The sequence below is a fragment of the Chenopodium album genome, chromosome 4, assembly GCF_948465745.1.
Source record: "Chenopodium album chromosome 4, dcCheAlbu1.1, whole genome shotgun sequence".
NCBI lineage: Eukaryota > Viridiplantae > Streptophyta > Magnoliopsida > Caryophyllales > Amaranthaceae > Chenopodium > Chenopodium album.
Genome location: NC_137837.1, coordinates 24,801,135 through 24,815,357, shown reverse-complemented (window position 1 = coordinate 24,815,357; position 14,223 = coordinate 24,801,135). Strand labels below are relative to the sequence as shown.

The following is a 14,223-nucleotide window of genomic DNA, read 5'->3' as shown; positions in this document are numbered from 1 at the left end:
ATAAATAGTAGGATTAAAAACACCTTTTAAGGAATTCACAATGAGATTGGAAACTTGTGTATGTACTGTCCCTCTACCCACGAGTCATTCTCCGTACGAAGAGTGATAATCTCATTTCTTTCCTTTCTTGATTTCACCTTATTAAAAAGGCGCTTAGACGGAACATCTCCTTATTTTAACCAATCACATTTGACCCGATGTAACCTATATTGAAATTCCATTTTGCATTTTGGAATTAAGGTTTTCACACAATCAAGATAAGTGTTAGCATCATTGATGGAAGAAACATTCTTCCCAAGAACATCTAATTCATTTGAAATCTCCCTCCAATTGATGCCCCATAATTTCTTGTGGTTAAGACACCATTTTTTAAGCAAGTTTTGAATCTTTCGGAGTTTTCAAACTAAGCAAAAAGGGTGAGAGCCACGAACATTATTCAGCTTTCATTCTGTATGAATAATGCGTTTGACTTCCGGAAAGCCCAAACACCAAAGTTCAAGTTGATATAGCCGAGTAGAGAGGATAACATTTGGATCCGAATCATAGAGAATAGCCGTATGATCATAAACTAAAAAAGGTTCATGGGCAATACGTCCATTAGGAAATTCCTCAAACCAATCCAGGGTGACATAACCCATATCCAATCTTTCCAAAATCAAATCCGACTAAAGTCTATTATTAGTCCTAGTAAATCTTGGACCCGAAAAAGGGACATCAATGACCTCATTATAAAATCTCCAATCAATAAAATCATCCACCCCCCTTATCGTAGTGTTTCCCCCCAACTTATATTCTAAAAATTCTAGTTAATTAAAATCACCAAGTAAAAGACATTTTGGGTAATTTTGGATAATAAAGGAAAGTTCATGCCAAACTAAAACCCTATCTTCAAGAGATGGAGCACTGTAAACAAAAGCTACATACTTAATTTCACCATTAGGATCAACAATTTTACAGAGGATGACATTTGTAGAGGAGAAAATACAAGTCACCGTGGAATTAGAACAAACAAAAACCATTAGACCTCTCCTAGTACCTAAAGCATCAACTCCAAAAGAGGTATTAGGGCAAAATAAATTGATTAAAGGCCTAGCCACATTAACATCTACTTTAGTTTTCGATAAAAATAAAAATATATGCTTTTTTGAGGTAACAAGCCACACAAAATAGGGATGTGTAGGGGCGTGTGGGTCATTGAGACCCCTACAATTCCGTGAAATACACTTCATAAATCCATCGGGTGTTGAACTGTAGACACCCATTTGTGTCTCCCCAAAACCAAACCCGATGATGAGTGCCTTTCACGTCGAATCATAATCGAATGAAGTAAAAGTGTGGAAGGTATAGTGTTGCGGATAGTTTTAATTTCTCTTATTTTCTCTCTGTTTTTGAAAATCTATTTTAATAAAACAGTCAATACAGTTTGGTTGGTCCATGGCAAGGGTCCATTAATGGTGTAGTTGGATAGGGCTTGAAAAGAGCTTTCCAACAATATATGATAAGCCCAATTCCGATGAATATTGAGGAAGTTATGGCCAAATTACTAAACTAGGCCCGGTTTGAACCTTATATGCGGCCCAATGATCTAGAGGAGGGCCTAATATGAATTTATCATTCCTAATGCAATTAGGAATGGTTTTAGTCTTCTAGATTCTTCTAGAAGGTTCTTTTCATTCCTAATTCAATTAGCATTGATAAATTGACTTTTTTTTTTTTTACTTTTTAGAGTTTTAATCAGAATAAAAGAATGTTTTTAGGAAAATACGTTTTTATCCTCCTGTACAGTTAATTTCTATCTGATTTTAGAAAACGCGTCAGAAATTTAATTAGCGCCAAACGCCAGTCATTAGCGCCTGGCGCTAAGCCTAGCGCCTGGCCCTAGCGTTAGCGACTGGCGCTAATGTCAGCGTCTTGTGCTAACCTCGTTTTTGCGCGTCAGACCTCTGATTTGTTTTTCTATCTTTTTGGCTGATTTTCTTTATAAATAGCCTCCTAAAAACTCCGTTTTCATTCATCAATTCTCATCTACAACCAGTTCTACAATCATCAACTTTCTAATTCTTTCTCTCTAAACTAAAGCATCTCTCTCTTTTCTAAACCTACCTTTTTACAAACAAAATTCCGCATTCAGAAGACCTAGATACACCTAGCATTATTCGAAGTTGCTTTCGCCCTAGACGTGAAAGGTTTTATATTTCTGAGGGTTTGGTCCTAAATCTCTCGTTCAATTATTAGTTAATTTAATTGTTGGTTTATTATTTTCCTTGAAGTTACTAACGTGTGTATTTTGTTATTAGAAAGAGATACGAGCCATCCAAGTAAGTGTTTTAATTGTTTAATTGATATTATGATATAGAGATCATGTCTAGGTTGTTATTATGATTCCTAGTATCATGTTAGGATGTTTTTTCTTAATTTGATGTTTAGGGTGACAACAATAAATTCCTAGTACCATGTTTAGGGTAACTTTAATATCAAATATGATTAAAAGTATGATGCCTTTTATGTTCTTTCCTTATAACATGTTAGTATCATGTTAAGGCTATATATTTGATTTTTATTGTTTAGTGACATGCTAGGGTTTATTATTAATCTTGTTAGTATCATGCCTAGGATCTTTCTATTATGCTTTAACATGATTATTTTTATAATTATTATAATAATTATGATTTTTATGATTATTATTATTATTATGATGATTATTATGTTGCTTGATATATCATATATACTGTTATTGCTTGATCACGCTTTTATGCATGTTTAAAGGGAATTGGTACTTGTAATCACGCTTAATAAGATAATTAATAATCTTGTTTAGGGTTAATTTGATTATAATTCAAGTGATCGCCAATAATAGATTTGTTTGTGCATTAATATTCAACCAACATAGATAAACAGGTTTAGGGTTAACCTATTGATTGCATGTTAGTCAGAAAGCGCACATGAATACGATCAGAATAAAGTAGAGGCCTATTATTAGGGTAGGTTCAATCTCTTTTAGGTTGGATTTGTACCTTCATCACCTAACTACCAGTCATGGTTCCAGACCTATTGGAGTTGACGATCTCCTAGATCGTTAAGGGGTGTAACCATCACCCTGTGAACGGTTTACAAGTTCCTAAAACTTGTTGGCGACTCTTTTTCTCTATCTTCTTTCCCTTTGGACGCCACTGTACTTAAGTGTATGATCACAATGGGTTCAAGCTAGGGGTAATGCTTGAAATATTCCCTACATGAACCGATGCAGCGACCTTATCTTGCAAAATCAAATTGGGACAAACAAGTTGTTGGTTGGCCTCCCAATCCATTCCTACTGTAGCATTAATCTTGTTAGCAACAAAAGGCCCAAGTCTCAATTTTTTCATACTGCTTGAACCTGCCGAATCCAAAGAAGAAGATGGAGATGGAGATTTTTGTTTTTTTTTTTTCTCGATCCATAATATAAGCATTCACCTTTAGACCCCATTGCCGAGCCATATCCTCATCAGAGATAGTTTTAGATATGAATGTCCTCTACCCAGAAAAAAATTTCCTCTATAAAGCAAAAGCCCCTTTGTCCGACCACCGTTGAGGTTTTCAGGCGGTTTTTTTCGCCCCATCTAAGGTCTGAGAAGCTTCTCCGGATATTATAGCCACCCTCCAATTGAATTTCATTGTCAATTTCGATCTTTTTCTCATAGTCAGAATTGATAATAAGAATCTCCTTTGAGATCGGTTTCGGAGAATTGAAGAGTTCATCAACATTGATAGCAGCCACCGGGGAAGCAGGGAAATTTGGAGGGTCAAACTCAGTTAGAGTCAAGTTAGGAAGCCCCCCTCGGAAGCTTGAGGGAGAATAAGGAAGGAAAGGGGGCCGCGAAGCCCTCTACCATAGATGAACACGAGAACCCGACAGACGGAGAGAGCGAGCTAATTGCTTTCTTGCTTGAATAAAACAATTGGAAACATTCGTAATTTCATTGTCAATAGGAGAATTAAAAGTAACAATAGGTGGTGCCGGCATTAAATTTAAAAGTTGCATAGAAGGTTGAGGCAAACTCTAAGGTGGTGATGATGCAATAGAAAGGTGGGGCAGAGCATCTCTCCCAATCGTTCCTCGTCTTCGATAAAAGAGAGTGGGCCTTGATGAAGGTTCCCCAACATCGAAATTCGAAGTTTTAGAAGACAATAAGTTTGAATTGAACGCCAAATCTGCCGAAGAAATAAGTGGTGGTGGTCGTGTTAGGTAGCTCCGATTCAAAGTCAGGGAGAGATTAGAGGGTTGGCCCACCACACAAGGAATTTCACCTGAAGAAAAATTCATAGCAACAGATAATAATTTATCAGAAGAAAAACGAGTAGAGTTAGGTTGTATCACACGAGAGAGCTCATTAGAGAATTGAGGGGAATCCCTGTCATTCAAGCGAGCAGAGGGGTAGAATTGAGCGTAGGGATCCCTGCCTAATCCTATGCGGGTCCCTGGTGGCATAACCGCCCTGGAAGCAGTCCCCCCGCCGTGGTCAGAAGAAGATGAAGAGAGGTTGTCAGAACCCGTGTAATAGCTAGCAGAGCCACCACTACCACCAGAGTTATCACTTGAATCCTCTGAGTCCGAATCTCCATCACCATTGAGATTGCAGTCTTCCATCGGAATATCCTCCGGTTCTTAAGGCCGAACCATATTAGCTTCTGGATTCCTGTACCTTTCCCTATTAGGGAGACCTCGAATGAGGTTTGAATAATAATTGAACTCACACGGGGACCATACAAGACCCTGATCATCCCCTGTCGTTCGAGAGCAGCAACTCGACTTTTCAGCCTTCGCGTTGCTACTTCTTTCTTAATATGACTCTTCTTTTCTGAATGCCCTGCAAAACCACAATTTTTGCAAAAACAGAAAATACCCTCGTAGCGAAAGTGAACCTAGATAATCCGGTCACCTTCTAGAGGAACAAAACAGCCAGGAATAAGAGGTTGGGTGAGATCAATCACCATTTTAACACACATATCAGCAGTAGGAGGTAATCCTTGACCCTTAAATCCAAATTCTTGAATATAACCAACATGAGAAAGAATTTGAGTAGCCCATTCACAAGTTAGATAAAGAAAGGGGAGGCCATGAATTCTTACCCATTAAACTTTGGATACCAGTACCAGTACTAGTACATTATTAATTAATGTACTAATTAACTATAAAACTCTTATCGCCACAAAAACCTCCAATAATTAGCTATATATAGAAAATTGAAGGCAAAGGTCAAAAGCATGCATGTAACGCACCTTATCAAACTTAAAAATCATAGTTTAATCTCATGTACGATGCATGTTCTGCGGTTATGCCTACATACACAGCAGCTAACAAGGAATATATCACACAAAGATATCACCTAACGTAATTATTGAAACCTTATTGTAATAATATATACTCCCTCCGTCCACTTTTTATAGTCCTTTATGTGCATTATTTTACGGGAATTTATAAACACAAAAAATAGTTAAAAGTACATTGAAAAATTAAATTGACATTGGGTATGCAAAAAAGTAGAGAGAGAAAATAATAAAATTACATGAGAAAACAAAATTTACATGAAAAAGTTAAATTTGCACAAATATTATTGCAAATTGGAGAGATTTTTGGTAAAAAATTTAATATTAATAGTTACTGGAAAAAGCAAATGGGGTGAAAATTTTGGAACTTAAATTTGTCCATAAGGGATTATCAAAAGGGAACGAAGGGGGTATAATATATATATATATATATATATATATATATATATATATATATATATATATATATTACTGACCTAATAATCCTTGATCATCAGAGTACACCCCTGACCAATTGAGTATTTCTTAAACGAATAACCATGACTGAGTAAAGCCTAACTGATGGAGTAACCCTTGACTAAATTACCTCGGCCATACAGTCATTATTGAAATGTTATTGTAATACTTAATTATGTATTAATTCAGTTGACGTAGATTTTCTATAATTAAATTGGACAAATAAAGCGTACTATTACTCTTCAGTTGGTGCAAACAAGCAAAGAAGCATTTACTTCCCTTATTAAATTCTTCCAAGAGAAAAAAACCTCACTCACCTCTGTTATTTGGGACCCACTCCATTTCCTCTCCACCTTCTCATTCATTTTCATCATCCTTTTTATAACTTGCTCATTCTCAACCTCTTTATTGGCTTCTTCTTCATTTACAAAACAAACACACAAAATTTTTTATAAGAGCCAATAAACAACATTAAAATGAAGCTTCTTCCTACAACTTTGTTCAAACCAAAAGATTGGAGGCCAATATGCACACAACAACCTAAGACGTCGTCGTTCCGAATTACGACGTTGAAGGATGATCATATCTACAAGACCATTAATTCAGTGTATTTCGACAACGAGGCGGATACCATCGAAACCCCAGACTCTTGGTTTACAAACTCATCCGAGGCAGGGAGTTTGTCTACGGCCGAGTGTGACGATATTTCAATGGGGGAGACGGAGAGGGAGACTCATTTAGAGGCGATAGTCCGCGGAGCACAACAGTCGTCCTCCGCAGACCATCGCCTGTTTTTTGACCCCAAGGAGTCGGACTCCCCGAGGTTACAGAATACTGTAACGGAAGAAAAGACGAGTCCCAGAACGGCCGAAAAGGGGCCGTATAAGAAGTCTGTAGCGATGTCGCTCGAAAGCGAGGACCCGTACGTGGATTTTAAGAAGTCGATGGAGGAGATGGTGGAGAGTTTAGGAGTTAGAGATGATTGGGAAGGATTAGAGGAGTTGCTTCGTTGGTATTTGAAGATTAATGGAAGAGAAATTCATGGGTATATTATTCATGCTTTTGTTAATTTATTAGCTGAAGTCAAAATTATTGATGATGATGTTAAAAATGGTGATTATCATCATGAAATTTCTAAGTCTACTACTTCTTTTTCTTCTGCTGCTTCTTCTCTTTCTTCTTTGGGTTCTTCTACATTATTAGATCCTACAATTTATTAAATTATTTTCTGTTTTAGCATTGTTTTGATTGACTTTTTTGCCCCTTTTCCTTTCATTTTTTTGTTATTGAATGTATCATTATGTAAAGTTTGGATAAATATGTACAATACAATTTTGTAAATAGATATAGTAATATTAATATTAATGTAATGTTTGAGAGAATTAGATGATTAATGTTGAGGTAAATTTTAATTTTTAACTGCATGAATTATAGATGTGGTTGACTGGTAGTAATATTAAATGTTGTTTACGTTGTTGGATGTGGTCAAACTGTAAGTTTTTAATTTCATGAGCACTGAGTTAAATTGATAGGAGAGTGAATAGTTTTGGTATCTGCAACCTCCATTAATTATGAGAAGGTCCACAGTAAAATAGGCATTGGCGGATCGGATCTCGGCGAAACATATTTGAGGGGCTGGGATTTGAATCTCTTTTACTTCTACCTTAAAATTAAGAAAATTTTGACAATTACCACCTTCTGTTTAGTCCATTTTAGCAATTACCACCTTCTATTTTTTTTTTTTTAAATTACCACCTTCTATTTTCCAAAAAATCAAAAGTTACCACCGTCTTGCCTCCCAACTACCACACGACGTCATTTTGGGCGCATTCTTTCCCTTTCCTCTCTATTTCCTTCACATTTCTCATTCCTAACTCAATTCTCATCCACCTTTCACTTTTTTTCCCCCAAACAATCAAAAACACTTCAACTCACTACTCCAAATCAAAATTGACGAACAATTATTGGTGGTTTGGGGGAAAAAAGTGAAAGGGGAGATGAGAATCCAAATAGGAATGAGAAATGTGAGGGAAATAGGGAGGGAAGGGAAAGAATGGGCCCAAAATGACGTCATGTGGTAGTTGGGGGGCAAGAAGGTGGTAACTTTTGATGTTTTTGAAAGTAGAAGGTGGTAATTTAAAAAAAAAAAATAGAAGGTGGTAATTGCTAAAATGGACATAACAGAAGGTGGTAATTATTGTCAAAATTTCCTAAAATTAATCACCATGTCGAAATATTTTAAAGGGAAAAGATATATATAGCCCTTAGGGCTACATATAAGAGGCTAAAAATAGAAAAAAAAATAATAAATATACATTTATTACACCGACTTACTCGTGAATTGTTGATAAATTCCCAACTTAATTCTAAAAATGGAATATATTAAATGCTTATATGCAGCTGATGTGTCTATTTTATATAGTATTTTACCTCCGTCCCTTGGTCATAATTAGTAGTGTTTTTGGCTCTTTAGAGCCACTTTTATTACTAATTGGTGTTTTCTAGTGTTTTCGTAGATTTTGTTGACTTTTGCAGGGATTTATACTTTTGGAGTATTTTCCCGAGTTATTTTGGAGCAATCACGAGCATTGGAGAAACACGACCAGATTTTATAGCCCAGGGCCGGTTAGAGTCATCGAGCCGGTGATTAAGGGCTCGGTAATTGGGATTCCGAGATATTTGAACCGAGTATTCAAGACCCAAAGAGGAAATCCGAATTGGGCCGAGAAATCAAGCCCAATCGAAGTCCGAGCCTCAAAGTGAAGCAAGGGCCCGATCGGGCAAGTATTAGCACGATCGGGCGCGACATGCTTAGTGATGTGCGTGGCTTATAGCGCGCCCGATCGTGCAAGCGTCTAGCACGATCGGGCGGCCCTTCACCCGATCGGGGGCGCGTTTTTATAGGACCTGATTATTCTCCTTTTGTCTAAGAGAGCGTTAGTTCTCTGAGGCAAATCTCATATTTGCTTCTAGTTTTTGTTTATGCCCAGGTGTTCCAGATCAGGGTACATCCCATTCAATCCTGAGATCGAACGTTCCTTCCATAGACAGAAAAATTTCTACAAGCAAATCCTGGCGGATTCTGGTGATAATAACAATAATCACCGCGATCCTCCGACTGGTTCTAGCGATTCAGAGACATCATCAGACGCAGAATCAGAGATGACGGCTCCAAAGAAGCTTTGTGATTACTCACAACCCAAGCTTACAGATTTTCCACACCTCACCCCTACTCCGGCTCTTGATGGGGTTCAATTTGAAATTAAGCCTCAATTTATAACGATGATAGAGAGGAAGCAATTTAGTGGAGCCAAGGGTGAAGACCCAAATCTTTACATTGCTGACTATTGTCAATATTGTAACACCATCAGGCAAGCCTGGGTCACTCAAGACCAAATCAGGGAGATTCTCTTTCCTTTCTCTTTAACTGGAAAAGCTAAATTGTGGTTTAATGACTTAAATAGAACTGCACTTGGTATAACTGACTGGGAAACTCTTGTTTTGAACTTTATAACAAGTATTATCCTTCAGAGAGAACAACCGTACTACAGAGTGCGATTCAGAACTTTGCCCAAGAAGCCGATGAATCTTTATATGAGGCTTGGGAGAGGTTCAAGGACCTACAAAGAGAATACCCTCACCATAATTTAGCACAATGGCAGTTAATCCAAGCCTTTTATAATGGCATTGGAAATTCTTCTCGAATAATTTTAGACTCTGCAGCTAGTGGGAGATTTATGAATCTTAATGTTGATGATGCAGGTCAGGTTATTGAAGATATGGCGATACACAATTCCCAATATGGGAATCCTAGAGGATTTGCTAACAAGGGGAAACATAGTGTTGACTCTGTACCCTTTTTACAAGCTCAGTTGACCTCTATTTGTCAAAAATTAGATAATCTTAGCTCTGCTAATGTAGCTAATGTTTCTGCGATTAATAATAATTCTAATGAGGCTTTCTATGAAAATTGTGGTATTATAGGTCATTGGGAACAAGATTGCAGGAGTTCCATGGAGCAAGTTAATGCCTTTCAAGCCTATAGGCAGAATAACCCATACTCCAACACCTACAATCCTGGGTATCGGAATCATCCGTACCTTTCCTACCGGAGTACTAATGTTCAAAATCCACCACCACAAGAACCACAGGCGCCACAACAAGAGCAGCAGAAATATTATCATCTATCCCAATGCTGGCCAGAAGAACCAACCACAACAAACCTCCTCATCTTCCGACCCCTCTCTGGTGGAAATTAGAGCAATGTTGGTTAATATGCAAAAGCACATGGAGAGTAGAGATGCGACAATTGATCAAATTCTAGCACATAATAATATTGTAGATAATCAAATTGCGGAACTTTCCGCTACTCTACAAGCCCGCCAACAGGGGGCTCTGCCGGCATAGCCGACCCGGCCTACGGATCAAGCATTTGCAACTACTCTAAGGAGTGGTTCAAACTATGAAGGGCCCCAGAGTTGATGAACCTGTTTTATTAAATAATGCTAATCTTGATTCCATTACACCAAACAATGTAGTTGATAACCCTACAGGGCTAAAGGATAGTACTAACATATCTAATTCTACATTGCAGGGTACGACTCCAGAGAAGGTGGCTACTCCAGATAAGGGCAATAATGCCTCAAAGCCAATTATCAAACTTCCATTCCCCAAACGTCAATTAAAGACAAACTTGGATAAGCAGTTTGGTAGGTTCCTAGAGGTGGTAAAAGATTTGAAGGTAACGGTTCCCTTCATTGAATTAATCACACAAATCCCCTCGTATACAAAATTTATGAAAGAAATATTGACGAGGAAAAGGTCTATTAGTGAGGTAGAGACAGTAGCTTTCACTGCAGAGTGTAGTGCCGTACTTCAAAATAAGTCTCCACCTAAATTAAAAGATCCGGGTAGTTTTTCTATCCCTTGTCATATTGGAAATCTCTTGATTGATAATGCGTTATGTGATTTGGGTGCTAGTGTTAGCGTCATGCCATTATCTGTGTGTTCTAAGTTGAATATGGGTAAATTAAAAACTACCAATATAACTTTACAAATGGCCGACCGTTCTTTCAAATACCCCTTAGGTGTTTTAGAGGATGTCCCCGTTAGAGTAGGTAAGTTTTATATACCTGTAGATTTTGTTGTTCTTGATATGGATGAGGATATGCAAACCCCAATTATTTTGGGTAGGCCATTCCTTAACACTGCAGGAGCAGTCATAGATGTAAGAAGTGGTAATTTAACACTATTAGTAGGGGATGATAAAGTTATTTTCAATCTTAATAATACCCCTAAAAACTCAATGACTGAGGAAAAATGTTTCAGTGTTAATGTGGTTGAGAATTATTCTAACAAGCCCCAAACTCTTGAAAAAGATCCCTTGGAGGCGGTATCTTGTGTTGCATCCTTTTCAGGTGAGATAGACAAATGGCAGAAGGAAGATGATGCAATAGAAAGAGCACTCTACAATGTTGGTCTTGGTTTTGAGGATGAAAAGGTGGAACCAATCAAGCAAGTTGTGAGATTTGAGCCTACGGTAAGTGTTCCGCCAGATCGAGTTGCAAGTGTTGAATGCAATGACAATTTGAAGCAACCCTCGATCAAAGAAGGATCTTTGGTGCGTAGCATTGAAGAACCCCTTACCCAAGTCAAGGAGGATCCACCCGATAAGGTGAATTGGCGTCCCACAGGGCACGTCAGGAAACCGCGTCGTAGCCTAAACATCGCTAGACCGGATGAGAAACCACCCGATCAAGCGTTAGGCCAAGGATCCTAGTTATTAAAATGTGGTAAGAGGGTCGTGCGGGACCTAGATAAAACAGCGCTTTGCGGGAGGCAACCCATATTTCTTGCTTTCTAGACTAGTTTTCCTTTTTTCTATTTTTTTTACTTTTATTTTAGAGAGGCGAGGAGAGTGAATTTTTCCTTCCATGAGTGTTTTTGTACAGGCTTAGATCCCATATCACGGAGTTTTCAAGAGAAGAAAAGTTAGGCAAAGAAAGAGAAGCTCCAGGTCTGGGTACGGGCCCGATCGGGAAAGGCTCGCCCGATCAGGAGCGCATCTAAGGGTCAGAGATCGAGTTAATTTCGCCCGATCGGGCAAGGAAGCCCGATCGGGCCCGCAATATTGATTTTATCGAAGCTTAATTTCGCCCAATCGGGCAAAGAGTCCCGATCGGGCGCGCAAGTGAGGGAAGAAATCGAGGGAATTTTCGGCCGATCGAGCGAATCCGCCCGATCGGGCGGAATCTTGGAGAAATCGAGTGCCACAAAAAGAAATATCGGGCGAAGCTCGCCCGATCGGGCGAGCAAAGGGCGAATTCCAGGTTCGAGTTCGCGCCCGATCGGGCGAAGGTTGCCCGATCGGGCGCGCCTTTTTGATCCGGGGTTTTGGTTAACCTCCAAGGTATAGGCATGAGTGGTTTCTTTTGTTCAAAGGTATAGGCATGAGTGGTTTCTTTCAAATGTGCCATGATACGTATGACTATTTAACATTAGAATTTATTTCAAGTTTTAATGTTATTAAAATGAATGCACTAATCACTCATGTACAATTCCGATTATTAAACAACGATGTGAGACTAACTCTTAAAGAATTCGGAAAGTTGTTTGATTTGAAATCGGATAAACCGATTGAACCCTCTCAAGACCACACCGCCGTAGTCTATAAGAGGCTAACTAGGGAGGATTTGGTTAACCTCCAACATGCCAAAGGGACGTGGATTCAACATCCCGTCCCAAAATTTTGGCAAAGATTTGCCGGCCTCACTATTTTTGGGAGGCATGAATCGGCAAATGTTAGAAGAGATGAGATGGAACTTTTGGCATCCTATGTAATTCCTAACGCCGAAAAAATGAACATACCTCATAGGATAGCCAATCACTTCCAAAGGGCGGCCAATGCGGCCGAGGCTAGTAGGTCTAGGGCACCTATTTATTTTGGGGGTTAGTGACCCACATTGCCAAAAAACACCTAGGTTGGAACCCGGATGGGCATAGGAAAGTTGTAGGATCAAACCTCATGGACTTAGCCTATTTAGGGAGTTTGAACTGGGTACAACCCGTGGGGGGTGACACTTGGTGGATAGTCCACTAACAATCGGGTAGGAGGGACCAAGCCTTCACCTTACCCAACCCCGCCTTGACCAAATTTGAGAAGGGGAAGCCTTCTTATACTTTCGAGATTAACGGTCAAGGTGAGGTTCAACCACCTCACCCTTCACCACAACCCCACCAATCTCCCCTAGACCACTCCCCCACTCACCATTCACCACACTACCCACTACCTCCACCCTTCACCTATGGCATACCCACTTCCTCGGTCGACTATAACGTCGACCCCAATGCCCCTTATGAATTTTCGGCTTTTAGGAGCCAATTAGACCGTATCGAGATGGGGCAAGGGAGAGTTGAGGGTATGATGCAAAACCTAGATTCCAGGTTAAGCACCTTGGATGGGCGGGTAGGACACATAGAGAGGAACCTTGGGAGGGGTCTATACCCCATGTATGATGATTATGCCCGTCGGGGGGCTATTCCCCCCGATTCACTTGTTCCCGATTGGTTCCAATACCCCCAAGGAGGGTATTCTCACCCTGGTGCATATGGTACTTATGTGGACTACTCTTCATTCCACGGATATGGGGGTGACGCTCCTTTCGGGGGTATGGGGGGAATGTAGACCCTAACTACTTTGCAGGTGGTTCGGGTTATGGTGGTGCTGGACCGAGCCAGGGTGGTGCCGGCTCGAGCCATGGAGGAGGATATGAGAGGATGGATAACGATGAGGAGTAGCTCCTCCTAGCTACCCTCCCAAGTCAATGAGGGCATTGCTTGATTTGGTTTGGGGGGAGATTTCTTGTATATATGGTAACCTTCTTTCTCTTTTCTCTATTTATTGCTTTCCTAGTGTAGTTTTTTTATTTCTTTCTTATATATGAAAAATACAAAAAAATTGAAAAAAAAAAATCCAAAAATACGTTTCAATGAATTGTAAATTATGCTTCCTTGTGCCCCTTACTTGAGAAAATTGTTTTGGTTCTTGGTATTTGATGATAGGCATTGTGGATTAGTTAATCATGATTTGATGTTTGATTGCCTTGAAACTTTAACATGTGTCAATTTTGTCCAACTACTTGTGAATATAGTGCTTGACTAGTTGATTTGGTTAGGAAATGTGTGATAGTTCCATAGTTCCTGGTATGTCAATGAATTTGAGTATTGGTTTGCAACAATTATTAATATTTATATGATTCATTGTTATGCACATTGAGGATGACGAAGGCATTTGTTCTTTTAGGTAGTGTAGACTCCCATTTGTGTCTCCCCAAAACCGAACCCAGTGATGAGTACCTTTCACGTCGAAACATAATCGAATGAAACGAAAGTGTGGAAAGTCTAGTGTTGCGGAAAGTTTTTATCTCTTTTCTCTTCTCTCTGTTTTTGAAAACTTTATTT

At 39.1% G+C, this 14,223-nt stretch overlaps 1 protein-coding gene and 1 non-coding gene across 2 annotated transcripts; one reads left to right on the top strand and one right to left on the bottom strand.

The window, feature by feature from the left end:
- Positions 1 to 5,957: 5,957 nt before the first annotated feature.
- LOC145626863 (transcription repressor OFP13-like) lies at positions 5,958 to 7,143 on the top strand. The gene has a single exon (XM_081679332.1). The coding sequence runs from the start codon at positions 6,240 to 6,242 to the stop codon at positions 6,981 to 6,983; it is 744 nt and encodes a 247-aa protein (XP_081535458.1). The 5' UTR covers positions 5,958 to 6,239; the 3' UTR covers positions 6,984 to 7,143.
- Positions 7,144 to 9,305: 2,162 nt separating this feature from the next.
- LOC145629752 (small nucleolar RNA R71) lies at positions 9,306 to 9,412 on the bottom strand. Its single transcript, XR_014111901.1, has one exon. It is a non-coding gene; the product is annotated as a small nucleolar RNA R71 (small nucleolar RNA).
- Between the last annotated feature and the right edge of the window lie 4,811 nt (positions 9,413 to 14,223).

Excerpts from the sequence above, each read along its gene's own strand:
- LOC145626863 (XM_081679332.1), top strand. The coding sequence starts at position 6,240 with ATGAAGCTTCTTCCTACAACTTTGTTCAAACCAAAAGATTGGAGGCCA.